This window comes from Schistocerca piceifrons, chromosome 3, assembly GCF_021461385.2.
Source record: "Schistocerca piceifrons isolate TAMUIC-IGC-003096 chromosome 3, iqSchPice1.1, whole genome shotgun sequence".
In the NCBI taxonomy this organism is placed as follows: domain Eukaryota; kingdom Metazoa; phylum Arthropoda; class Insecta; order Orthoptera; family Acrididae; genus Schistocerca; species Schistocerca piceifrons.
The window spans coordinates 521,578,423-521,605,668 of record NC_060140.1 but is presented as its reverse complement, the minus strand read 5'-3'; the positions used below and the strand labels follow the sequence as shown (position 1 = coordinate 521,605,668).

Below are 27,246 nucleotides of genomic sequence, written 5' to 3'. Positions count from 1 at the left end.
TGTCACACGCAAACGTAACTCTGGAATACCTGTAGCAATTTCAACCTAACTTGCCATATACATATGACATTTAATCTGGAAAAATTCTTGTTGTGGCAAGTCTCTTCCTGGCAACTTTAGGGAAGAGGTGCTGGTGTGAACTAGGGGACATGTGAAACCACAGTTTTCATGGTTGCCTGGCAGATTGATGACAGTCCTGATGATATATTTTAATGTATTGTGGGAGGGGGCGGAGGGCATATGTTTCACATGAAACTCTTGTGTAACAAATTAAATGTTTGAAAAATGAGAGATTATCTGTCAAATAAATCGTATTTCACATTCTTTGCTACCTAATATAGTACAACAAAAGTATCTGATATTGCCCGGGATATACTGGGCGGAGAGGTAATCAGCTCTCCAGTATGTAGCTTAACTGTGAAATGGCCACCTGTCTTCAGCAGAGATCTTCCTTGTGAACTTCCTTAAGTGATGAATGCAGCCAAATGACTGCAGTATTTCTGGAAGTCTATGGAAGCTGCTAGGTTCTGTGACAGAGAGACTCTTATCATCCCACTGGGGAAAGGGCTTTTTCCTTCTCCAAACAGATGATTTGAGGATGGCATAACATTTGTAATTTGCTCAGCCACCTCTTGGATATTGAGTTTGATTCAAATATAGAAAATCTGCTACATAACATGCACTTTACTATGCTTACTGCCCATTTTGGCAGCTTCATGGACTGGGTATTCCTGGCAGATTAAGCTACATAGAAAAGTGGTTAATAGTGGTTTGTTCATTTCAACATGACTGGTCCTGTCAAGATGCTGATAATTGCAGATAAAATGATGGTTTTTTGGAGCAAATGAAAAGTTATGGTAACTGCCTGTAAGCTGGTATGGAGAGAGGTGGCTGAGTTGTGACAAGTGGCTTTGACAAACATAATCAGACAACTTTGCTCTTTACCCAGTAACCTTTTCTTTCCTGTGAAGCTTGTAGTCTTTTAAGACAGGGGCAGCAGATGGTTTTCTTTATCACAGCATATTCCCTTTGGCAACATGGACTGCACAAGATGTAAATGGACTTAATATCCCATACATATTCGTCATCATGAAATAAAAAAATAAAGCATGTAATCAGATGTCTTGGCAGACATTTTGTTGTGATGTCTGAAATGCAGACATGGATAAATTATTTTAGGTTGAAGACTGTGAAACTGTGGTGGGTTTTGTACTTAAAATGTTTTTCATTACTTTGGAGAGAATGGCAAATTGGCGAACTAGTATCAGTATACTAGAGAGGTACGCTTTACATGAACATTTTCATCAACAAGTGATGGTAGATATGTCCACTGTTGGTGCCTGTGTGAATGCATCTACTTTTAATGTATCTGTAGCAAACACACAATAGTCTCTATTTTCAGCTGGATGCTTTCTGAACTATTAATCCACAACGATGTGCTCCAGGACAAATTTGCTGCTATTGGCATGATCTATACTTGTGAGTATAATGTGACCTTTATTCAGGCCCTTCTACCATGAATGGGATTGCAATATACAAGCCTGCTTCCACACATGCCTTGACACATTCAGGTAAGATAGTAGAGTTAAATATCAAAGTAAAGGCACCAGACTTCTCCAGTTGTCTGTCTATTCCTTTCAGTCTGCATATTATATTTGTAACACCATCATCTGTCCACCCTCACCATAACTATCTAGGTTTACAAGCACGATATTTCGCATCATACATCTTGCCTCAGATTAAATGCAAATAAGATACAGAAAGTTCCTGCAGATTTAATGTGGTAACTGCTACAGCAGTAAAAGGTAGACTAGGAGAGAGACATTACTTATCTCTAGGAGAAATGTGACTCTATTCTGTGTCAATTTACAAAAGTGTCTTCTTTGTCTCCATCCAACAATGATTATGCTTTGAAACAATATTATTTATCTTCAGTCAAATCTTTGGAAAAGACTACTCAGGAGGGCTAACTTCTTGAATCGTTTGGAGTTAATTATTAACTGTGATACACCCATTCCACTGCAATATTTTGGTTTTGAACTTAAAGGTTCCAAGTCTGACTTCATTAGTAGGTGGGGAATTATAAGTCCCAAATAGCTGGGGAACTACAGGTATACGCAAACAGTGCAATGCTTTCCTGGGTAAGCCTGATAAAATTTGGTTCAGGCACATATCGAGACACATTCACTGTCTGACGTTCAACAGTGCTCACTGAACCATGCCCAGAGTTTATGATAATAGAACATTGGTGGTGTTGAGCAGTAGCCAATTAAGGGTGCCCAAACTAGCTGAGCTTAATGCAGAGAGCAATTTGAGATGGAGGAACTTTTCTGATTTTCCCAGCATCTGTTTTCCTTGTCTTGGTAAGTACTAGGAGGGACAGCAGGAAATGATGAAAAGTACATTTATTTTGTTTGTGTCAACAAACAGTGTTACTTCATTCAAATGATAAAATTTTAAATTATTTGATACACAATATGCACACAACATTAGACACACATGTAATAAATCTGATTTACCTTAATACAGCATCCGAGCAAATCTCATTTACTTATTTGTACATCGATGTTTTCAAAAACTGCTTATGTACTAACCTGCACAGATCTTATGTCCATTAGCCCTTCCAACTTCTCTCTAATTTTAACATTTCCAGAGCCTGTTAGCTTGTCAGCTCGATGTAAGGCCTCAGTCTCCCAATCTGTCCAATATATATGTGACCCCATGATCACTAATCCATATGGATGGGGGACATCGCTAACAATGACACGTCTATCATTGCCATCTAAATCTGAACTTTCAATGGTATTGAGTTTTCCATCATTCCAGTATAGACGATTTTCTGGGCGATCTATTGCAAGGCCATTTGGCCATATTAGTCCCTCTGATATCAATGTCTTCCTGAAAGAAATAGTTCCTCTTGTCATTGACTGTTGTTGATGAGCTCTCAAAGAGGCATAATTTTCAGAAGCAAGAAAGAAAGAGACAGCAAAACGTTTTTTTCCTAAAAGAGAATAATGAATGAAATTTTATGAAAAAAGTGTTCTAATGGCTTAGACTAAAATATGAATATAAAATTGTAAAATTTCTATGTAGTAAATGCTGTAGTTTTAAAGAGTACAAAGATTTCTGACTATTCATTTAGTCTTATTCTGACAACTACGAACAATTTTTAATTTCTTTGCACCGTTTCATGATGGGTGTAAATTCTAATAGTCTGGCACTTCTGAAGCTGTTTCCAATCCATCTTTTGTGGTGTGCCGATAGGATCAGTCTAAACTATGATTGTTCATTATGGCAGTTTGAGGATATTCCTGACAATAAAACAAAAATGTAGAATATCCAGCATTTTTATAAGCCACTGAGCAGAAAATGCTCCACTATCTTCACACTTACAGCACACAGTCTATTTATGTTAAAATGAAATCAGAAGACTATGTGAACACGACTGTGTACTGCTGTCATTTGGAGTACTAATATTATCATCTTAAGCTTTTGAAACAATGTGTTCAGTTTACTTGGAGGAAAATAGACATATACCTTTCCATATCCCCACCCCCTCACATTTTCACACCATAATATCTAAATCTGAAGAACAACACCCAATGAAATCTAAAGCCTAGAAGAGTAGTTGGAGAAGAGGGGTAGGAAGTTTGAGTCCAAAACAGTTCACATCTCATTATACACTTCTAGTATAACATGTGAAGAATTGGTTAGGGCAATCTCATGAAGTAAATTTCTGACATTTGTGTATCATTCTTTAGAACAACAACAACAACTACTACTACTACAACTAATACTACTAGCTTCTGAAACAAACAGATTTTTTTTTTATTTTTCTGTCCGTCAACTGTACATATAATCTTCAAATATATTTGTAAATATATATTGTCCCATAGCAAATTAAAAGTACATTTAAAACGACACAACTGAAATATTATCTTTTTGTTTTGCCTGTAAGGAACACTCTGTGTCAAAAGTGTTCTTAACAATTAAAAAGCTGTACAAATTACTATGAACATTCTACATCAGATTCATGGCACAAAAAATTTACGGCACTGAATATGCAGCAGCATTAGAAGGACAAACTCCACATACGCACTGAAGAATTTTCTTTGTAATCATTGTGTGTGTGTGTGTGTGTGTGTGTGTGTGTGTGTGTGTGTGTGTGTGTGTGTGATGCAAATATCTGGACCTTCTCTTACATAACTGTCAGGCTGCTGAGCTATATGACAAAGGTGGTTAGTGAAAACAGTAAATACTATGAATTTTATATGAGGATACCTGTTCCTCCCATCCATGTCAGCTTGTTCTATTCTGGCATTCTTGCCCCAATCGGACCAGTACATAAGACCTCTACTATAATGAAGTGTTATGGCTCTAGGAGATTCCAGTCCTGACCACACTAGCACTTTTCGGTTACGCCCATCTAGTTCCGCTACTTCTATGCTATTGCGGCCTGCATCAGTCCAGTATATCTGCAATAAAGAAAACAAATAAAATGCTATATCATAAATGCTTCAAACATTAGGCTCATACAATGGAAGTCTGCAAAAAATTGAATCCCAGACACAAAAGAATTTGAATAATTAGAAATTTTTTTTGCCACTAAAAATCTGATCCATGTAATTCTTTGTTCACAAAAAGACACTACATCTATGTAGTGCAATCAATCATTCTTTGCTTATTTAATCAAGAGTCTCTTTTATCTCGCTGTAGTCTTGGAAGCAGCACATGACCAATGATTTTCCATGTGTACTCACCGTATCATCACAGATTACAACAGATTTTCTTCCATCTACACAAGACATACACCTGCCCCCCCCCCCCCCCCCCGCCCGGCACACAAACTCCCAAGTAGTGTGTTTTTTACACTTTTATCTCCTGGAGTACATCAAATACAAATTTTCCTTTTAGGCTTTCAATTTTTGCATTTTGTTTTCACATTTCTCTAGATCAATCCTTAATGTTTTATAAAAAGTTATGTATCTCATTTTCTTTAAGTTACATCACAAATGCTTCTAATATTGGACTCACAGAATGTAATTATGTAAGACTAAGTGAATCCTGTTCGAAGAAAGAAGGCTGGTGTGTCGAGCATTCTGTTTAGAAAGAGATGGAAAATACTTTTCAGTGGCGTATTTATGCTTTTTTCCCCTCTGTTCCACAGCACATAATGCAGGAGTTTTCTCCTCCAGCTAATAACATTGGCATATGCTCATATTGGTACGTTGTTCCTGCTTCTAACACTCCCTTGATAAATGAAACTGTTGCTATGATTCGTTAACATAATACGTGTGTTTGCATTATGTAACACACAATGAACTCATCATTCCTTCACTAGCACGAAAATCAATGCTAAATGTTCTATGCATGCCTCAAAGTGCACACAACAGACAATACTGCCAGAATGATGCAGATGGCTGGTGCATCATGTTGTGCACTGCCCCTTGCTACTGCACATCACCCTGATGTGATTTAACACTGGCACTGTGGTCTTACTGTGCACACTGTTGTACTGTCATTTTAAAACCACATTCCTGCGGGAAATCTACAGAATATCCGTCAACTTGCTCACTTATCTGCACTGTAAACTAGACAAGGGCGGGGTACAGAAATCATATGATTTCTTTATAAATAACTTGGTCTGTTTGAAAGATACAATTGATATGCATATAAAGAAAACAAGATATATGCATGCAATAAAGCACAGGAACACTAATGGTTACATGTGGAAGAACTGAAGATAAAATTCAGAAGATGTTGCCCACCATTTCTGACAAATACTCTGAGCCACTATCAACAATTATCCATTACACTTTCTAACAAGGGGACAGTCCAAACTGACATGTCAAAACCAGCCCTCAAATTTTTTTATACTGAAAGAATATGCTGACAGAAACACAATGCCAGACTTTTAGCTTTTAAAACACATTGCAAGCTTTTTTTTTAATGTTGAAGTTTGCCAAATTCATAGCTCGCCAGGTGGCTGGAGGAAAGTACACCCCCACTGTGGCTCTAGTACACAGCGCATGCAAACGATGGCAGGCACACATCCTTGGCTAATGGTATATCAGTAAACAGATAACACGGCACATTGTGATCATAATTTTTAAGGCAAATTTCACTTTTATTTGATGGTTTCTTTGATACAATTGTTCACAGTTACTAACTGTTTGAATTTGCAACTCATTTAATATCTGTAATAATTAGCAGTTGCCTTAGTGGTATTGCCAAATGTTAACAATGGATATAAAAGATAAATGTTAACAATGGATGTAAAATTGAATTACTTTTCTTTGTGATTCCTTCATACAGTATATGTTTGTTAAAAGTATCTGTCTTTGTGCAGCTTCCGGAGTTCACAGTAATGCGGAATCCAATTATGTCTTCAACCTTGCAAAGATGAACTATGAAGAATGTAATATGCAACTGAAATCACCTACTTCTTCTGAAGACCTACATGCATGTTATTTATTAGCTAATTCCTTAAACGTTCATTCAAATGATGTTGACATTTTGTTAAAAATTGTGGGAACATTCAGAACAAAAACTAAGTATCTTCCAAGCCCAAAGGAAATGTGTACAGCAACATCTTTCACTGACAAAGAAAAGGCTGCAAACTTTTTGGTTAAACAAAGGAGGGAGAAAACACTTAAACTTAAGCAGTGTGCAAAGCCGGTTTCATCTTGTAAAATCAAAACATAAACTGTATAAATGGAAGCAAGATTTACATGAAGTATGACATATGCACCGAAAAGAAAATCACAAAAGTGTGAAAGGAAACTTATTTGAAATATTTAGAACTGCTTGTGAGACTAAACGCACCTTTACCAAGGAAGATCTATGAGACTGCATTTCTGAATTGCAAGTGACATGAAACTTACAGATTTCCAGGCTTCTTCAACCTTGTTAAACAGAGCCAGAGAATTATTCAGAAACAGAAGTCATAAAAGTATGAAGTTTATCTCGAGTAAACTTGCAGAGATGTCACTAATAGGTAATACTATAGAAAAATTCATATCTAACATGAAGATGAAGCTTCTTGCTATCTCCTAAAATGTTGTGTATAAATTCAATTAGTCAGGTTTTGTGCATGATCTGTGTGCCAACTACATTTCCCACACTTTTATATTTGTCTTCAGGAACATCAAAGCAAATTAGAACCAAAAATTTAAAAATGGTCCATTTACTTGTAAAACCTTGTAATCAATGTAGCACGATCTGGAAAAATGGGAGAGAATCATTTTCCAAACTGTCTTCCTCCCATTTGCATAAAATAATTCATTGCTTTTGTTGGACAACTGGCTTGGACATTATGACACCCCTATCTTTAGGAGGACAATGAGAAGACTATTAGTGCAATTTGGATTCCACCCAGAACTAATAGTGTGAACCAGCCTCTCAATAAAAAAATTTTCAACAGTGTAAAGCAATTTTCAGAAAATTGTCAGACAATACAATTCCCAATAGCTCTCTGTTATTTGAGGTTTATCAGTGGAACAGTATTGTTAGTCTTCAGTCATTTCTGCATTGTTAGTTTGAATCACCACATTCCACAAATTTGATCAGGTATGTCCAGTACACAGCACAATTTCAAGCACTTGCATGCAGTAAAATGTGGTAATGCACAGACATATATGGGCCTGTGAGTTACTACTTGTTAAAATGCTCATTGCCAATTAAAATATGCCTTTTTTGAAGTGAAAATTTATGTTAAGTAAGAAAAATCTACATTTTTTTGGGTTGAGGAAACCAAACTAAGAATACGTTTGGCAACACTGCCTCAAGCAGGCTGCTTGAATTTGCCACGTGACGAACTGATTGGCTAACTCCAATGGTAAATACCTCAGAAATGGTGCAATGTATGAAATTTGTTTCTTAACAGTTACTTCTCAGCATAACGTTCCCTGCAACACCCTTACATGTTTTTCACACTGTTTCTGACCACCCTTTATATAGGTGTACAAGGTGAACTAGAGGAAAAAGCCTGTTGGCTATCAGATGATTATGTGACTTTCACTAAGCAGTTAGTGGGCAAATGCTAACAATGAATTTTGGGACTTTGTAGTTCAATGTGCTATGCGAGATTATACTTGAGAAAGACAGAATGATACATATACACAATAAAAAGGGACATGTAACTGCAATAGAAGGTATTAATGTTTAAATAGTTATTGGTGAAGAAACTTTGACCTAAGAGTCAATTAGAAGAAAAACAATATTTTTACAATGTAGTAACAGGGTTGCCACAAGTTCCTCCAAGTGAAATTCCCTGATATTTCCCTGATTTCCATATAAGTTTTAGAATTTTCCATTACAAACTTTTAGCATTTTTTCCTGACAAATTTTGGGATCTCAACAGTAAGTTATGATGTATGCAGACAGTCTGTCTTTGCAGCTATGGTACAAGAAACAATAGTGCAAACAAGGAAATATCTAAAAAAACTTGCAAGCAGATGGCGTTCCTTGATGTGCGTAAAAATCTTAACTACTAACATCAACATCTTTAGTAATGAACTGAGTTTAGATGGAGAAAGCAAGCCAAAAAGTATATGTGTTTCATTAAGACCACTGATGTTTCATTTCAATAAAATGAAGCACATTTGGTGAAAAAAATACGCATATTCTTGGAGTTGCAAGACAGATTCAAAACACCTTCACTGATTTCAGAAAAAACCTCAGGAAAAAGTAGGTCTCTTGAAAGAAGTGCATAGGGCAGCGAAGAATTGCATAAACCAACACTGTAGGTGGCCGCCTATAAAATGTTGGTTCTACTATGTTCGCTATTGTCCATTATTACGCACTGTGTTTATCTATTATTTAAAGGTATTGTGTAATTCTTCTTTTGAGAAATATATGAGTACATATATGAGTATGCCAGCGACTGACCCAACTTTTGTCTCCTTATCGTCCATACTATCTAACATATAAACTACTTTTGAAGTGCCAAAATGTACTAGAACAAATAAAATGTCCATAAAACACCAGACTGTACAATGTACTTGCGGTGAGACAGTTGCAATTCCTGAAATGCATTGCCCAGTTGCAATTCCTGAAATTCATTGCTGAGGCTTGATTGATTAATTGTTAGCGTTTATGGGACCAAACAGTGAGAGCATCACTCCTGTGATTCTGAAGTTACTCACAGAAGAAAGAGCATTGGCTAAAAGTGGATGGGTCCAGTCAGGGGAGTCAAGTTATAAAATAATGAAATTAAAACTCACACAGAAAAGGCATAAAAAGTGAGACCAAATCTAAAAACTGCAAACAAGGCGGTCTGTCCATGAGGGTCAAGCAAAACATTACACCTGAAAATAAAAATCACTTTCACGGAGGAAACTGAGGACCACTTCAACCATCCGTGAATCATCTGCTAATAATAAAATTAAGGATTCGGGAAGACTAAACTGAGCAGGAATGGCCAAAACAAGGGGAAATTCCACCACTATGTGGGATACTGTCAGTCTGGCTCCACAACTGCATTATGGTGGTGGTTCGTTACACAGGAGGAAACAATGGGCGAGCCTGGTATTATCAATGCATAGACGGCATAAAACAGTAGACTCCTTCTGAGAGGAGCAGAAGGAAGAGCACGAAACTGCAGTAGACTCCTTGATTGTGTGAAGTTTATTGCTATGAGCAGATGCTACTGAGTGGGAGCTGCACCAGGTGCAAAAATTGTCAACGTACAATGCTGGGGTAACCACGGGTCCAACAGGTTACAAACCCATTGATGGCTATGAAGAAGAGTGTGACACCCTGCGTGGTACCTTTCTTCTGAATCCGAGGGGCACTGAGTGAAGTGACAACTTGAACCTGGAAGAGCAGGTGAGACAAAAACTCAAGGATAGAATTCAGAAGGGGGCCACGGAAGTGCCAGTCATGGAGGGTAACTAAACTCTGATGGCACCAAGGCATGTAGTATGCCTACATAAGTCAAAGAAGACCGAAATGAGGTGCTGGCGGTTAGTAAAAGCTTTTCAGAAGGTTGTTTCCAATCTGATTAAATGGGCAGTTGGTGATTGTCCTGCCCAGAAGTCCACTGATACAGGGCAGAAGGCCCCGAGGTTCGAGTACCCAACATAATCTGAAGCAAACTATCCTCTCAAGTGATTTGCAAGGGACACTCATCAGGCTAATTGGATGGTAAATGGAAATGTCATGTGGCCAAGGCCTCCCGTCGGGTAGACCGGTCGCCTGGTGCAGGTCTTTCGATTTGACGCCACTTTGGCGACCTGCACGTCGATGGGGATGAAATGATGATGATTAGGACAACACAACACCCAGTCCCTGAGCGGAGAAAATTTCCGACCCAGCCGGGAATCGAACCCGGGCCCTTAGGATTGACAGTCTGTCACGCTGACCACTCAGCTACCGGGGCGGACAATTGAATGGTAGTGTACCATGCAAGATCATGGACATGTAAATGAACAGATCAAAATGTTGAGACTGTCACAAATTAAACAAGAAAAAATAGAGGATGCAAATGATGAGGACTTGGTAGATGGTAACAGTTATGTGAACGAATCAGTTGATATGTTTGATTGGCCACAAATAAGGAAAGAACCAAAAGAAGCATATGAGGTAGAGTCAGAGCTCAAAAATTTGGTAGAACAAGAAAGAAGACAACTGTTGAGTGTGATTGACTGTTTAAAAATGTTGTCTGATCAAGTGAAAACACGAAAGATGTCGTCAGATCAAACAGAAACACAAATCAGAGGTCTTGACAACAGAATTGCAACCCAAGGTAGCAATCTTGAAAGCCAGCTTAAACTATAGGTTTGCCACCTCAAAAGTCAAATGAAGTTTCATAACACAAAATTAAGTCAACAGATTGAACAGGTAGACCAAAAAGTAGGTACTTTAGGTTTTACTGTTACTGAAATGAAAAATGGAATTAATTACAAAAATGAAAAATGAGCATGCCAGGACAAATTAATGATATTAATGAAATGTTTGATGTTGAAATCATTAACATCTAAAAAATAGAGTCTTTGGTAGTGATGAAAGTGGATGAAAAAACTTTTGGTCTGAAAACTGAAATAGTTGGCGAGTGCAAGAACGAAATCTCACATTTGAGAAGAACAGTTTCAGATACCAAAAAAAATTTAAGTAAACAAGTTGTTGATGCATACAGAAGTGTGATCAAAACACTTCGCAAATTCAAGGAAAAATTTCTGACCTCGAATGTAAAATAAGAGACAGGCGTGGTGTCATTATTAACAGAACACCTCTTAACAAATTGTTGGAAGGTGAGGAAAGGTTTGATCCCATCAAGAAAAATAATGGATGGCATCCATTAGATTTCGTAAAAAATTACGAAAGAATTTTTTCTGATTATTTATCTGATCAGAAAAAGATAAACATGATGATTTGTGCCTTGGCAGGTGATGCCAAGCATGGGGGAATTAATCTGAATACTGAACAAATAACGTTTGATGAATTTAAACAAAAATTCAAAGAAGAATACTGGTCTTAACAAAAGCAGAATTGCTTATGGTGAGAGTTTATCATGGCTGAACTCCATATTAATAGGGGCAGGAATTCTTTAAGAGATTTCTGTGAGTACTGGTACTGGAAGTTGACACACTTAAGAAGTAGACGATCAGAATCAGAAATTATCTGGGAACTGTGGAAAAATCCCCCAGAAGATTCTAAAAGATACATAGGAAACAACCACTGAAGCTTCTTAGCATTCTTAGAAAGGATAAAAGATGAAGACCACTGGCAAGGAAACAGGGATAACTGCCAGAATAATTCTAACAGTAACATCTGTAATCATAACAAACAAAAGGCAACGATGGCTATCACATCAATGTGATTCAAAGAGGTAGAGGTAAGGGAAGAGGGAGAGGAAACTCTGTCAGTCAAGGTAGAGGTTTTTCCATACGAAATGCACACCAGAGCGATATGGAAAACTGAATACCACTGATGTTGAAGGTCTAACTGACACAGAAAGAAATTACTGGCCCAGACGAAGTAACTTTTACTAAAATAATCACCGAATAATGAAACAGGAAATTGTTCGCACGGCAAAGTGCGACGCAACACCTACGACAGGTGCACGTTATGGTAATTTCCTGATAGCAGGCAGCAGGCATGACATTAGCAAACTTACAAGCTATCAGAGAGCAACGACCTGTGCTGTTCCAAGAGAAGCTTCTGTATGTGGTGGCAGAACAGAATGTAAATGTCACGGTAGATAGAAGTGAAACCGCTACGGCAAATAATAGTTCCGTAGTCGAGGAAAGAGAGGAAGGATTCATAGACGCATGAGAAGGCACAAGTAACAGTACAAATAGTAATGTAACTGCTGAAAAAGAGTGTGCAGATGGACAATCTGTATAGGGGTCTCACACAATGTGAACAGGAGGATTTTAAAAAAGCATATGTGACCAAAAAGTTAGCTGAAGGTAGGAGAGATAATAGGGACATCAATAAGGTGACATGACCCAAAAATAAGGAGGAAATAAAAAGCGCAGCACAATGTTCATGTGCAGCCAATAAAAAGGTAGTTATGGATACAAGGATGTTGGAGGACAAAATCCTCAGCATTAATGCTATCAAAACGCAGGAATTTGAAGACTATGAAAATATAGACAATTGTCTATGTGATCTGGAAGACATGAAGATTATACAAAGTATGAAATAATTGTGGATGTTATTAGAGCTGATGAGGATGATGGCTCATCAGAAGAAAACTGCAAGCCTGAATTAAGATCTGATGAGAAGTCAAAAAATGAACTTAATGCCTGTCTTAGAAAAGCTTTCATGTTAGAACAAGAAAGTGAAATAGAATGGTCAGATCTGGATGACTGCTCGGAAGACAAAGATTTTGGTATACCTGAAACCAATGAAGATGCAACTAACTGCAACGTTGTACCAACCAATGACGATGTTTCCAAACAAAATTCTGACATCATTACTCAACAAACAAAGACAGAGAGAAACACCTGATGATACAATACCATTTCGATGAAGAGTTCAAGTAATTAAAAACTTTTAACTCAAGAAACTGAAGAAACCACCTGACATAGGTGGTCTGCAAGGGAAATAGGAAGGTTATGTAGAACCTATTGCCACCATAACCAACGAGCATGGGTCATATTTGTGCTGTGACTACCCACTTCATACATCGTAGCACCTACTGCATCGGCATCCCACTTCATGTCCAACCAACATGGGATGCATGCATCACAGGGCATATATTCACCAGGAAAACCTACGTTGTCTGTGTTGTCAACACAAATATTTAGCGGCAGCGACAACACAACACAACACCAGGTCTCCACTAATGGCCGCCAGGGACTGCGACCCATTCACAAAGCCTGCAGAACAGCTTTGCCAGAGGTTGCTAGACCAGGAACTACTTTGATATGCCAGGAACATGATCACAAATAGTTCCAGCAGATACATGTACCAAACAGGCTTCATATGGTGGCGCACTCCCAGCAAAGGGCAGTTCAATGCACCGCTTGGAAGCATGCAGAGCTGCCACCCTGGCAGCCATGGTCAGATGCCTCTTCTAGGTGCCTGATCTCTTGCAGACAGACTTGGCACAGTTGACAAACATCTTGACATTGTAGAATTTTTTTATTGTGATCTCTCCCCATGATGAGACAAGTCTTTTCTATTATTATTTGTTATTTTATATTTGGGGCGATCTGCAGTTGGGAGTGAGTCTGTTGTTTTTTTGGAGATTGTATAATTGTTACGTTTTGATGAGTCCAATAAATTGTTTTGGACTTGTGTTTTCAGCATTTCTATTCTGCTAGCACAGATATTTCAGTGGCAACAAGTTGGTTTAAGAGTTTTCCCGCATCTGCTCGGTTGTTGTCCGCTATGGCAGATGGTATTCCAGGTGTTGATGAACCCTCAGCGCGAGTCAAAGCACTGTTGGAAAGTGTGCAACAAATGAACAAGCTCAGTATTCAGTGTTTACAGGCAATGTCCACCCCCCCTCCCCTCTGTGGGGTGCCTATGCAGGGGTCCCAGCTTGCCCACTTCAGAGGCGCCGTGCTGCACCCCCTGCATTTCCCAAGTTCAACAAATCCGTTGAGAGTTGAGGCAGCTAAGTGGCTTGTCTGGAGCAACACTTTATTGCTCATGATGTCACTGGTGACATTCAGCGTTGTGCTCACTGGTGACATTCAGCATTGTGCATTTTTTCTTGCCTATGTGGGCTCAGAGGTGTATCACCTGCAAGAGTTGCATCCCAAAGCAGAACCTCATGCTCTCTCCAACGCGCTATTGACTTCTAGTTTACTGGATTGTTTTGGCACTCAGGTCCTCGTGGTGACAGCATATCACGAGTTCTGTTAACAGAAGCTTCCTGCGCAGTCATACAGGGAATGGGTTGCTACACTGCAAGGTCTCTCCTGTGACTGTCATTTTTCCTGATGCAACCCCCATTGCAAGTAGTCTTATGGTTTGGAACTCATTCGTGATATGATTCTTGTCCATGCCTCTGATGATCCCTTATGGACTGATCTTCTGAAGCTGAAAGATCCCTCTTTAGACACCTGTTTATCCGTTATCTGTGCTCATGAGCAGTCCTTTCGCTCTGCTTCCATGCTGCAGTCCCCGGTGCAGGTCTTCGCCGCCCACCCCCTGTGACGCCAGTTCACATCACTGCAGCCACCACAGCAGCACCAGGGGCTCCCTCCTGAGGCCGCGCCTGCCCTCCAGGACCAGGGCAGCGGCCACAGCAGCAGCAGTTGCAGTAGCAGCGACAACAGTTTCCCTCCTGTAGTCAATGCTTTGTCACACCTCAGAGGCAAGATTGAGGCTTCCAGAGGGTGACCTGTTCGGCCTGCAGAAAGCAGGGTCACAGAGCCGAGGTCTGTCAGTTGTCATTGTTGATGGCCGTGGACCACACTGCATTGGGCGCCTCCAACTCTGTGGTGGACTAGATGGACCCACTACTGCCAATTACCGTCTTTCAGTCAGTTTTTCCGCAATGACGGCAGCGATCACTCTGACTGTGCATTTGGACAGCACTCCTCTCCTTTTTCAAATGGATATGGGGTCCTCCGCCACCACCATCGATGGGGTTTCCCACCGTCAGTTGGGTTCACTGCCACTTCTTCCATTCCATACTTCCCTGAAGAGCTACAGCAACGATGTCATCCAACTGCAGGGGTTGTTCTTGGCTTGGGTCCAGTACTTCACTCACGATGTCACAGCCCAAGTTTTGTTTCTCGCCACCCCCGAGGCCACCAACTTATTTGGAATGGATCTTTTCCCCTTACTGGGCCTCAAGATACGCGACTCGGTCCCGACCGTCCAGTCGTTGTTGGCAGACAATCACTTGCCGCAGCTTCTGGATGACTTACCAGACATGTTCTCTGCCACATCTCCAAGGGTCTCCGGGTCGAGGCCCATATCAAACCCCTCCATTCGGTGGTCCCAAAGTTCCACAAGGCTTGCTTGGTACCATTCACCCTCCACGAGAAACTACAGCAGGAGCTTCATCACCTAGAGGCTGAGGGCATCCTGAACCTGGTCCACCACAGTCGTTAGGCTACACCCATCATGGTCCTTGAGAAGCCGAAGGGATCTCTTTACGTTTGTGTGGATTTTAAGGCCACTGTCAATGCTCCGTCTGTTATTGACTCCTATCCCATATTCAGGGTTGAAGACACCCTGCCTAGGTTGCTTGGCAGCAAGGTGTTTGCCAAAATTGACCTGCGGCAACCTACCTCCAGTTGAATTTGGATGAGTCCTGTTCAGGTCACCAGTACTCCGGCCATCTTCCGGTGCTATTTGGAAACACTGACAAAAGACATTCTGGGGCAGCTAAATACCTTGATGACATCTAAGTTGCTGGCGTGTCTCCACCCCAGACATGGCCTGGAACATCCGGTGCCTCTTACATGTTCTTCAGGGTGCCGGCTTACATTGCAACAAGGAGAAATGTCTTTTTTTTCTGTTCCTCTGGTGACCTACCTCAGCCATGTTTTGAGCACTACTGGCATTAGACCAACGCCCCAGTATGTTGAAGCTATCCAGCAGCTACTGCCCCTGAAGGACATCTCCATGCTCAAGTCAGCCCTGGGTCAACTCAATTACTACCGCCGTTTTATCCCAGATGCCGCAGCTCTGGCGGAACCCCTTCACTGCCTCCTCTGTAAGAATTTTACCTGGGACTGGTCGCTGGCTTGTGATAGGGCATTCTGCCATCTAAAGTCTTCTATCCTAACACCAGCTTGCCTTGTCCCATATGGCCCCACCTTGGCTGCCAATGCGGCAGACTATAGTGTGGGGGCCATCTTGTCTCACATCATCAATGGAGTCGAGTGTCAGGTGGCCTTTGTCACCAAGCCGCTATCCCTGGCTCAGTGTAACTACAGCCAAATTCAGAAGGATGCCTTGACCATCATCTTTGGGTTTAAGAAATTGCACGATTTCATCTATGGCCGTTGCTTCACCTTATACTTCAAGGACAAACCTCTGGTCTCATTGTTCAGTGCTATCTCTGCCACCCCACAAGGACTGCTCGCCACCTCCAGTGCTGGGCATTGTTCCTCGCGGCATATTCCTACGACAACCATTTTCAGGTCACAGCTCTCCATGCCAACACGGATCTTCTCTCTTGTCTCCTGGTGGGCGCCGACCCTGAGTTCAATGCTGATATGGTTGCCTGTTTCCACCCCGATGATGCCGCTGCTAAGGCGCTGCTGGATGCCAAGCCAGTCGCACATCACATGGCACATGACCCGACCCTCCAGGCACTGATGCACCATGTTCAGCATGGGTGGCCATCAGACCATTGTCAGCTGCCACAGTCAGAGGTCCGGGCCTACTGGCACCACCGCCAGGACCTGTCTGTCAGAAATGGGGTCCTCCTCATGTTGGGTGATAGTGATCGTTGGTGGGTTGTGCTGCCGCCAGGTGGGGACGGGAGGGGGGGGGGGGGGGGGATGTCTGCTGTGGCTGCCCACTTCATACACCATAGCGCCTACTGCATCGGCATCCCACTTCATGTCCAACCAACACAGGATTCCTACATCACAGGGTGTATATTCGCCGGGAAAATCTATGTCATCTGTGTTGTCAACACAAATATTTACCAGTGGCCACAACACAACACCAGGTCTCCACCAACAGCTGCAAGGGATTGCTACCCATTTGTGGAGCCTCGCAGAACAGCTTCACCAAAGGTCGCAGCTAGCCCAGGAACTATTTTGATACACCAGGCACGTGATCACAAATAATTCCAGCACATACATCTAAAAACAGGCTTTAATAGGGTGGCGCACTGCCAGCAAAGTGCAGTTTGGTGCACCGCTTGGAAGTATACCTAGCTGCCACCCTGGAAGCCATGGCCAGACACCTCTTCTAGCAGGCCAATCTCTTGCAGACGGCCTTAGTATAGTCGACAAACATCTTGACATTGTAGAATTGTTTAATGTGATCACTCCCCATGAAGAGATGGGTTTTTTCTATTATTATTTGTTATTTTATATTTGGGATGGTCCACAGTTGGGATCAAGTCTGTTGTTCTTTTTGATTGTATTATTGTTTCGTTTTGGTGAGTCCAGTAAACTGTTTTCAGACTTGTTTTTTCTGCATTTCTATTCTGCTAGTGCAGATCCTCCAATTTGAATCTAAATTTGAGAGTGTAATGAATACCTTGCCTCATTAATACTGGATTCACACCAGAGAAAATCCTGCTCAACAATAAGAGCAAATGTTTAATTGAGGAAAAACTAGAGTTCCCACCACATACAGATTTGGGATTAGCCCAGAAGAAAGAAAAAAACAAAGCAGAAGCGAGATTTAAAATGCTCAATAGGAATCTCAATTTTTCCAGGTTCAAGATTGGAGACTATACCTCACAACAATGCATACTATTTAATCTATCCAGAGTCCAAGAAGTGCCTTGGTGTCCATAACATAGTGGCTCTCAAACTGTATGTCCCTAGGAATGAGTAAATGAAGTATATTCAGAAATGATACCAGAAAAAATTTTATATTATACAGTAAAAGAAATACACTTATCTTATGAAGTTACTGTACTGTATTTATCTGTAATTTATGTCTTTACAAAAATGTTAGTACCTATATGAAATTGCTGATACTTTCTTGTAAGTTTCAGATTCTAAAAATTGTTGTAAAATATGTGAAACCCTACATTCAAATGACAAATGTTGCTAAATTGAAAAGAAACGTGGACTGCCTTAAATACAGAGTGGGCAGCATAAAAGACTTGCCAAAATGGGGCAAGAACATAAATCTGAAATAGACTGCCAAAACCCAAAGTGAGCAGCCAATTGATAATGTGATATACAATACTGGCCATTAAAATTGCTGCACCAAGAAGAAATGCAGATGATAAACGGGTATTCATTGGACAAATATATTATACTAGAACTGACATGTTATTACATTTTCACACAATTTGGGTGCATAGATCCTGAGAAATCAGTACCCAGAACAACCACCTCTGGCCTTAATACGCCTGTGCATTGAGTCAAACAGAGCATGGATGGCGTGTACAGGTACAGCTGCCCATGCAGCTTCAACATGATACCACAGTTCATAAAAAGTAGTGACTGGCGTAGTGTGATGAGCCAGTTGCTCAGCCACCATTGACCAGACATTTTCAGTTGGTGAGAGATCTGGAGAATGTACTGGTCAGGGCAGCAGTCGAACATTTTCTGTATCCAGAAAGGCCCGTGCAGGACCTGCAACATGCGGTTGTGCATTATTCTGCTGAAATGTAGGGTTTTGCAGGGATCGAATGAAGGGTAGAGCCACGGGTCGGAAAACATCTGAAATGTAATGTCCACTGTTCAAAGTGCCATCAAGAGCTGACCGAGATGTGTAACCAATGGCACCCCATACCATCACGCTGGGTGATACGCCAGTATGGCGATGACGAATACATGCTTCCAATGTGCATTCACCGTGATGTTGCCAAACAGGGATGCAACCATCATGATGCTGTAAACAGAACCTGGATTCATCCGAAAAAATGACGTTTTGCCATTCGTGCACCCAGGTATGTCGTTGAGTACACCATCACAGGTGCTTCTGTGTGTGACCCAGTGTCAAGGGTAACAGCAGCCATGGTCTCCGAGTGGATAGTCCATGCTGCTGCAAACATCGTCGGACTGTTCGTGCAGATGGTTGTTGTCTTGCAAACATCCCATCTGTTGACTCATGGATAGAGACATGGCTGCACGATCTGTTACAGCCATGCGGATAAGATGCCTGTCATCTTGACTGCTAGTGATACAAGGCCATTGGGATCCAGCACGGCGTTCCGTATTACTCTCCTGAACCCACCAACTCCATATTCTGCTAACCATCAATGGATCTCGATCAATGCGAGCAGCAATGTCGCGATACGAGAAACCGCAATCACGATAGGCTACAATCCAACCTTTATCAACATCGGAAACATGATGGTACGCATTTCTCCTCCTTACACGAGGCATCACAACAACATTTCACCAGGCAATGCTGGTCAACTGCTGTTTGTGTATGAGAAATCGGTTGGAAACTTTCCTCATGTCAGCACATTGTAGGTGTCGCCACCGGCGCCAACCTTGTGTGAATGCTCTGAAAAGCTAATCATTTGCATATCACAAAATCTTCCTCCTGTCGGTTAAATTTCGTGTCTGTAGCACGTCATCTTCGTGGTGTAGCAATTTTAATGGCCAGTAGTGTATATAGAGTGTTGAAATGTTTGCAAACATGAACTGCCAAATGCTATTGCAGGCAGCACAATTATTTGATTATTATCTTGCTTAGTGTTGTATGCATTTTGCTATGCTTTTCAAAGACGGGCAGTCTGTTTCAAATAAGGGCTGTGAGAAAAGTATACTAAGTTCAGTTTAAATATGTTTGTATATTTATGTAAATATCAAAGAATGGACTGCTATTATTAGAAGAGGTGTTGCAGTTTTATTGATTAGTAAATTTCTTGTGATATTGTTAGGTGTATACTTGTATAGTACATATTTTGAATGCTTACAAAATGCTACTCAATATTCTTGGCTATACAGAAAAAATTTGTTTACTATTCACCTTACTGTTTCACAAAATGAGAGTCAATTATGATAGGTGTACAGAATTGAATATTGATACTTATGTCTTGTTTTGGTAATGATTTGTATAAGGTACATAGTGTTTTAGTGTGTTTTGTGATGTATTCTTTTTCATGCCCAACTCTGGTTGGATTGATTATTTATTTATTTATTTATTTATTTATTTTTTTACTGCTTGGCTCCGTTTAAGTGTTATTGTTGTTTCATTGATGTATCCCCAACAGGAAACATCAATGAACCATGGGGCATATGTAACACCTTTTTTTGACCTATTTTGTATGATTATCAATATTTCTACTTCAATTTGTAGTGTTGCTTATGTAGAGTATTGAATCTATCATGGAAATTCCCCACTATGTCTACATGTTTCAGTTACGTAAAATTTTTGAACGATGGTTGTTTAAAATGTGCTCAGGAATTTAAATAACTACTGGAATTATTGTTATATAATGTACTGTAAATAACTTGGTCCATAGTTAGGGAATGCAGTGCTGAATGTAAAAGATGTGGGGAAGCCCCACAGCTAAGGAAGCACCCTTGCGGAGTGGAGAAGGTGAGGTTGCCGCGCAAGGGGCAACTCGTCCTTTGTGCCGGGTAAGGAATCTGGGCTGAGCAGTGCTGTGGTTAACATCTTGCTAGCAGCAGCGGATCACTGTGGCTCATATTCCTGGAGTTTTGAGACCAGAAGAGCTTAAGGACAGTATTTATGGGCCTTGGATGGTGCATTTGGAGATACCATTATCATGGTCCTATAAAAATTTTCAGTTCTACCAGCCTTCCATTAAATTGTTTATATTTGCCACTCTGTAAATGGGCCAGGTATTTGTGGAATTTGGTTGATTTAGGTAATAATCATGGTGTTGCTAAAAACTCTATCTTACACCCATGATTATCACAAGTCACAAACCTGGACAGGAATTGTAGCCTACCGAATTTAATTCTGAGTGTTCTAATTTATTATGAGAAAGTGGTTGAACTTGAATTTAATGTTGTGTTGTCATGCACAGCCAATTATACTTCTTAGTAGGCCAAAAGACTGCTTATCAAAGCACGTCTGTTATTTAAAGAGTTATAGTTTGTTGTGCTTTACTTAATTAATAATTAATGATAAGAATACTTTACATTTCTCATACGTACAGGTGTAGTTTTGTCAATGAGCATGGTTCTTCAAACCATGAAAGTTTAAGGATCCTCATGTACTAGGCTAGTTAGATAATGAAGCAATGCAGAGGCTCCTTCAGAGCCAGTGTAGTTAGATTTTCATTCTGTATAGTTACTTCAAATCGAGTTTAAGAAAGAACTGTTTCCTGTGCTACCTATTCTAATGCAAGTTGGTTAACGCACACGCATAGAGAGCCTGTACTAAGCAATTAAGTTATAGAGTATGATTATTAGCAGACTCCCTGATTTAAATTCAGAATCATTTCAAACTTTTCGCTATTCAGTATTGCTACTAGTTTCATGTGTGTCAGCAATTGGTTTTATAAACTGTTGCGTCTAGTTCATTTAAGGTAAGTGTTGTTGAGAGGCATATGTTGCTGTTTACCACCTCATTGCCCATTTGTTTGTCTGAATTACTAGTTAGTAGCACATTTATCTGCAAGGTTAGGTTACTGTGTTTTGTGAACAGATACAAGGGCTATTCAGAAAGTGAGGAATGATATGTCACGAAATGGAAACCACAGTGAAAATCAAAACTGTTTTATTTGCACCGTTTAGCTATACCTTCCAGCTACTTCTCTACACAGTCAGCACTCAGACTTAGACATCTGTCATAGCGTTGTACCAACTTTACAATTCCCTCGTTATGGAAGACAGCCACCAGTGCTTTTTGACAATTTTCTACTCTGGACTGCAGCTCATCGTCTGTGTCAAAATATTGTCTTCATAGCCAGTGGTTCATCTGAGCAGAGATGAACCTCAGGGGTAGCCAATTACGGGCTGTATTGTGGGTGATCAAACAGTTCCCATTGAAAATGCTGCAGGAGCATCTTCATTGCCCCTCCAGTGCAGCCGAGAATTGTTGTGTAGAACAAACCGCATGACAGTTATGTTATGTGGGTCGCATAGCTTCAGGTGAAACCTTTCGCCAGGCCCTCATACTTGGTGGGAGACACTAATTTCTAGGCATCTTTATGTTCTCACTGTGACCTAAGAACTGAAAAGAGCGACATGATGCAATCTGTGCAAAGCTTCATCAGATTTTCACTGTATTTTTCATTTCGTGACTGATTGTTCCTTTCTTCCCGAATAACCCTCGTATAAGGAAAGAGTTTGGTGTGTGTGTCAAGGAAGGTCAGGTTAGCCTTAGCACTGCTTTCTGCTTTATCATTTTGCTTGTCACAAGAATGCCTAATTAGGCTGGTGACCAATTTTAATATGTAATGTTACAACTTGCTTTTATGCTTGGAGAATGTCTGTTCCCTGATACATTTGTTTACTGTTAGTTATACTCCGCTGGAGTGTTTCGGAAACGAATCCCAGTTTGATTGCTCTGTTTCCATTAGGTTACCTCACAGTCACAACATCTCAAAAATTTCTCGCAGAGAGCCTTGATTGTCATTTAAGGTGACTGGTGTTACTATTACTCTAGCTGTTGAGACACATTGGGTTCTTCCCGGCTTAAGGACGGGTATAACTACACTGTCTCACCATTGTGATGGGAAAGCACATGTGAGCCAAATGTGGTAGAAGACCCTGAGGAGATGTTGCCTCTGGGGAATGTTCAAGTGTTGAATCATCTGGCTGTGGATGGAATCCGGGTGTGGGGCTGTGTCTGGTGAAGAGGTAAGAGCCAGCAAGAATTCCCAATCAGTGAAGGGTTCATTATTGGATTCAGTGTAATGATGGTTGAAACAGAGGGGGGAGGGGGGGGGGCTGTTCAACTTGGCATTTCTGCTGGAGAAAAGGAGCAGGATAGGAAGAGGACGCCAATGCCTTACCAAAATGTGTAGCGAGATGTTCTACAAGGACCAACGGATCAATGCACAGAGCAGCTTGGAGGTCTAGACCCTGGACAGCTGACTGTCGCTGGCAGCCCAAAAGGCAACGGAGCTTGGACCAAACCTGCAATCAAGAGGCATACGTCCCAAGGGAGGAAACATAGTGTTCCTTGCATTCCTTCTACATCCTTGGTCAACCACGGTACCTGTCAATGACAAGGGGGACCTGTGGATAGGGGGACAACACTGCCAGTAGCATGAAGAATAATGGCAGAGATGCCTTGCATGACCGCATCCATGGAATTTGAGAGGGAGGTATTGAAGTGCACAGCAGACATATATAAAAGCCAATTGGCCCTGCAGAATTCCCAACGTGGGGCCTGTCTGCCTGGTGGCAGCAGGGGAACGAGAGAATCACTGTAAAGTGGTCACTGTTACAAAGTTCATCATGGGATGACCAGTGTAGGGAAGCCACAAGAGCAGGGGAGGAGATCGTGAGATCGATAGCAAGAAGGGTACCATGAGCATCACTGATGTGGGTAGGGGAACCATCACTGAACAGACACAAATTGAGGTCCAAAATAAGTTGGTCAATTATGAGACCCATACCTGTTGAAGTGGCACTCCCCCACAGTGAGTGGTGGGCACTGAAGTCCACAAGGAGGAGAAATGGGGGTGGGTGAAGTTGCTGAATTAAGGAAGACAGTTCAATGTAAGGAAGTGGTCTACCTGGAGGGAGGAAGATATTGCAAATGGTAATTGCCAGAGTCGTTTGCACTCTAACTGCCATTGCTTCCATGTTGGTATGTAGGGGGATCCAGTCATTCAGATATCAGAGTGAATCAAAGTGCAGATGCTACCCTGAGGCCACAAGAGTTCCGACAGAACACCTAATAACCATGAAATGTTAGAGAGTGGTCATCATGGAAGTGCATTTCTTGAAGAGCAAGACAGAATACAGAATAGGAGGAGACAAGACGTTGTATTCCCAGTAGGTGATGATAGTATCTGTTGCAATTCCAATGGATGATTGTATGGCGAGAGTCCAGGTTAGACGTAAAGAAGCCACTCGGTCACTTGGTCAGTGGTCATCACTGACAAGGGTGGGGTGATATCCATAAATAAGTTGTCAAGTTGTCAGACTCAGGTTGCGAGGGGGAGGGGGGGAGATGGCACCTCTGGGGGCACTGAGCGGGCCTTGTCTTGGGACTTATGTTCTTCTTCTTCTTCTTTTTCAAAGGTGGAGGAGAGCAGGGCACAGAGGGAGTACAGGCATCTGCAAGACGTGGAACCGAAAGAAAGCGGATAACCTTGGGGCGCACAGGTAGTGTGTCTCATGGCTGAGTGGTCGTGGGAGGCTTTTGGCCTGAGAGAGGGGTCCCAGCGGGGAGCCCGACCACTGGCAGATGCTGAAGGAGGGGGGCACTTCTTTGGTCAGAGAGGGGGAGTGGCTCCTGGATGGGAGGTCATCGGAATTGCAGGGGTGGGGGAGGGTAGGGGGGACGGGGCTGGAGTAAGGAAGAGTAGGAGGGAGAAAGGATGTAACAGAGGCAAAAGATGAACATAGTGACTCTGAATGGAGTCTCTCATACTTTTGGTGACTTTAGCATTAGACAGGTTATCCAGTTACTCTTAGATCTTCTTTTCTCTCTTGTAAGCTGGGCAATCCAGTGAGCAATGGGAGTGGTGGTCACAGCTATTGACACACACAGGTGGCGGAACACAGGGGCTTCCCTCACGGAATGAGTGTCCACAATCACCACACAGAGGGGTCAGCCGTACAGCGGGAAGAGCTATGCCCAAAACACAGCTACCGAAAGCACCTCATGGGTGTTAGGACATACGGCTTCACATCACATCTGTAGCACAAAACCTTGACCTTTTCTGGGAGGACATCCCAATTGAAAGCCAGAATTAAGGCACTGGTATCGATGCGCTTATCCTTGATACACTTCTGCACACATCGGACAAAATTAACGCCGCATCGCTCCACATTAGCCTGGAGTTCCTCATCAGTTTGCAGGATGAGGTCCCTATGAAAATTCACTTCCTGGATGATGTTCAGAGATTGGTGAGGAGTAATAGACACTGGGACATTGTCAAGATGATCACAGGGATGAAGAAGTGTGGGCTAGGTGGCAGAAGAAGCTTTGGACAGCAGGGAGCCTGACTGCATCTTACTAAGAGACTCCACTTGACCACTTTCCAAAAAAATCAGTGGCTTTGTAGTGGTGAATGTGTTCCAATCTGTCCTAGTATAAACAAGGTAGCAGGGAAAGTGTTTCATCACGGGGAAAGTGTTTCATCCCAAGATGGCGAGCCTGGCCCTCCTCCCATGGTGTAAACAGGGAAGGGAAGGCTGCCAGGTCATGTGAATCAACATTCAATGCTCCTTCACCATTCGAAGAGATGGCCATTTGACAACAGCCAGATTTTTGCAGCTTGATACACTTCATGCACCAAGCATCTGCCTTGATACCACCCACTCTGAGTAGGGGCTCCACCCAGCTACAAGGGGCATCTGGCATGGCATCCATTTCCAGGAGTTCCAATGCTCCAAGAAGACAAGCAACCACTCCTTGGCATACATGGGGAGAGAACAGCTCAAGTATCAGTACTGTCATCCCTGTATTGTCAGGGTGCTCAGCCAGATGGGTACATAAAAGCCCCATTACAAGGACTGACTAGACATGCTGGTGACCTAGTGGGGTGGAAGTAGGCTACAGCGAGAAAGGGAGAGGGGAAGGAAGGGGGGGGGGGGGCAAAGGAATCCACTCTGTAGACGCTGGGGAAGGAATTCTTCCCCAAATGGTTCACACTAAAAACAGAAAATTTAAAAGTGGAGGTCAAACCTCAAGTGGTAACCTAAATGCCAAAAGGATGAAAGAACGGGCAGAATGAACAAAATTACAACAATACTGGAAACCGGGTGGATATCCAGGTTGATAAAAATCAGAACACCGAGGTCAGTGGGAAGCAGTGACAGATGTGTGCCTGCATAACATCTTCTCAGGTGCTAAACTTCCAAGTGGCTTCGACCTACCACGCAAGACCTGGACTACTCTCAACAGAATCCATACCAGCTGTGGCTGATGCAGGGATGCTCTCTTTAAGTGGAAGAAGCTGCCTAATTCAGCCTGTGACTGTGGGACTCCATACCAGACTATTCACCACATTGTCAGTGAATGCAGGATTCGAGCCTAGCACAGTGCTGAAGAGGACTTCCTGCTAGCAACTCCAGATGCAGTGCACTGGACTGGACTGGACATTCGGTTGTAAAGCCAAACTTAAGTTCCTTGTGTGTAAATATGTACAGGGCTATTACAAATCATTGAAGCGATTTCATAAATTCAGTGTAGCTCCATTCATTGACATATGGTCATGACACACTACAGATACGTAGAAAAACTCATAAACTTTTGTTCGGCTGAAGCCGCACTTCAGGTTTCTGCTGCCAGGCCAGGAAGTGGGAGAATACAAGGTCTACCTGTCAGGAGTCAAAGCAGGAATAGCACAATGGGGTGTAGGGCTTTACATGGCCTCCACGCTCTCTCGACTTAATCCCATGCGATTTCTTTCTGTGGGGTTATGTGAAAGATTCAGTATTTAAACCTCCTCTACCAAGAAACGTGCCAGAACTGCGAGTTCGCATCAACAATGCTTTCGAACTCATTGATGGGGACATGCTGCGCCGAATGTGGGAGGAACTTGATTATCGGCTTGATGTCTGCCGAATCACTAAAGGAGCACATATCGAACGTTTGTGAATGCCTAAAAAAACTTTTTGAGTTTTTGTATGTGTGTGCAAAGCATTGTGAAAATATCTCAAATAATAAAGTTATTGTAGAGCTGTGAAATCGCTTCAATCATTTGTAATAACCCTGTACATATGTACATGTAATTTAATTTTATGATATGTCTGTATTGGCCATATGCTAAACAAATAAATAATATCAAGAGAAGAGAAGGAGGGGGCAATGGGGAAGGAGTGAAGATAGGGAGGGAGGGCAGGGTGAAAGATATGAAGCCAGGGAAGGAAGAATTGGCTTCAATAGCTTGGAATCATATGTGTGCCATGCACGAACTCACGAAAGAACCGTGAGCCCCTGGGGTTCCTGCTGAGGAACACCGCAGTTCTGGGTCCATGGATAAACAATGAAAATCCACTGGATTGTGCCACACACAAACAGACCCAGCCTGTGGGCAGATTGGTGAGACTAGATCAAACGGGCAGGGTCTGCACATTA

General features: G+C 41.8%; 1 protein-coding gene across 1 annotated transcript in view; it reads right to left on the bottom strand.

Annotated features, from left to right (window-relative positions):
* LOC124789608 (low-density lipoprotein receptor-related protein 4) overlaps positions 1–27,246 on the bottom strand; it is a 618,985-nt gene that overhangs the window by 67,762 nt on the left and 523,977 nt on the right. Inside the window, exons 22-23 of the mRNA XM_047257023.1 lie at positions 4,282–4,475; positions 2,595–2,898 (exon numbers count right to left, since the gene is read on the bottom strand). Of these exons, the coding sequence (XP_047112979.1) occupies positions 2,595–2,898; positions 4,282–4,475 (498 nt within the window). The remainder of the gene's footprint in view (positions 1–2,594; positions 2,899–4,281; positions 4,476–27,246) is intronic.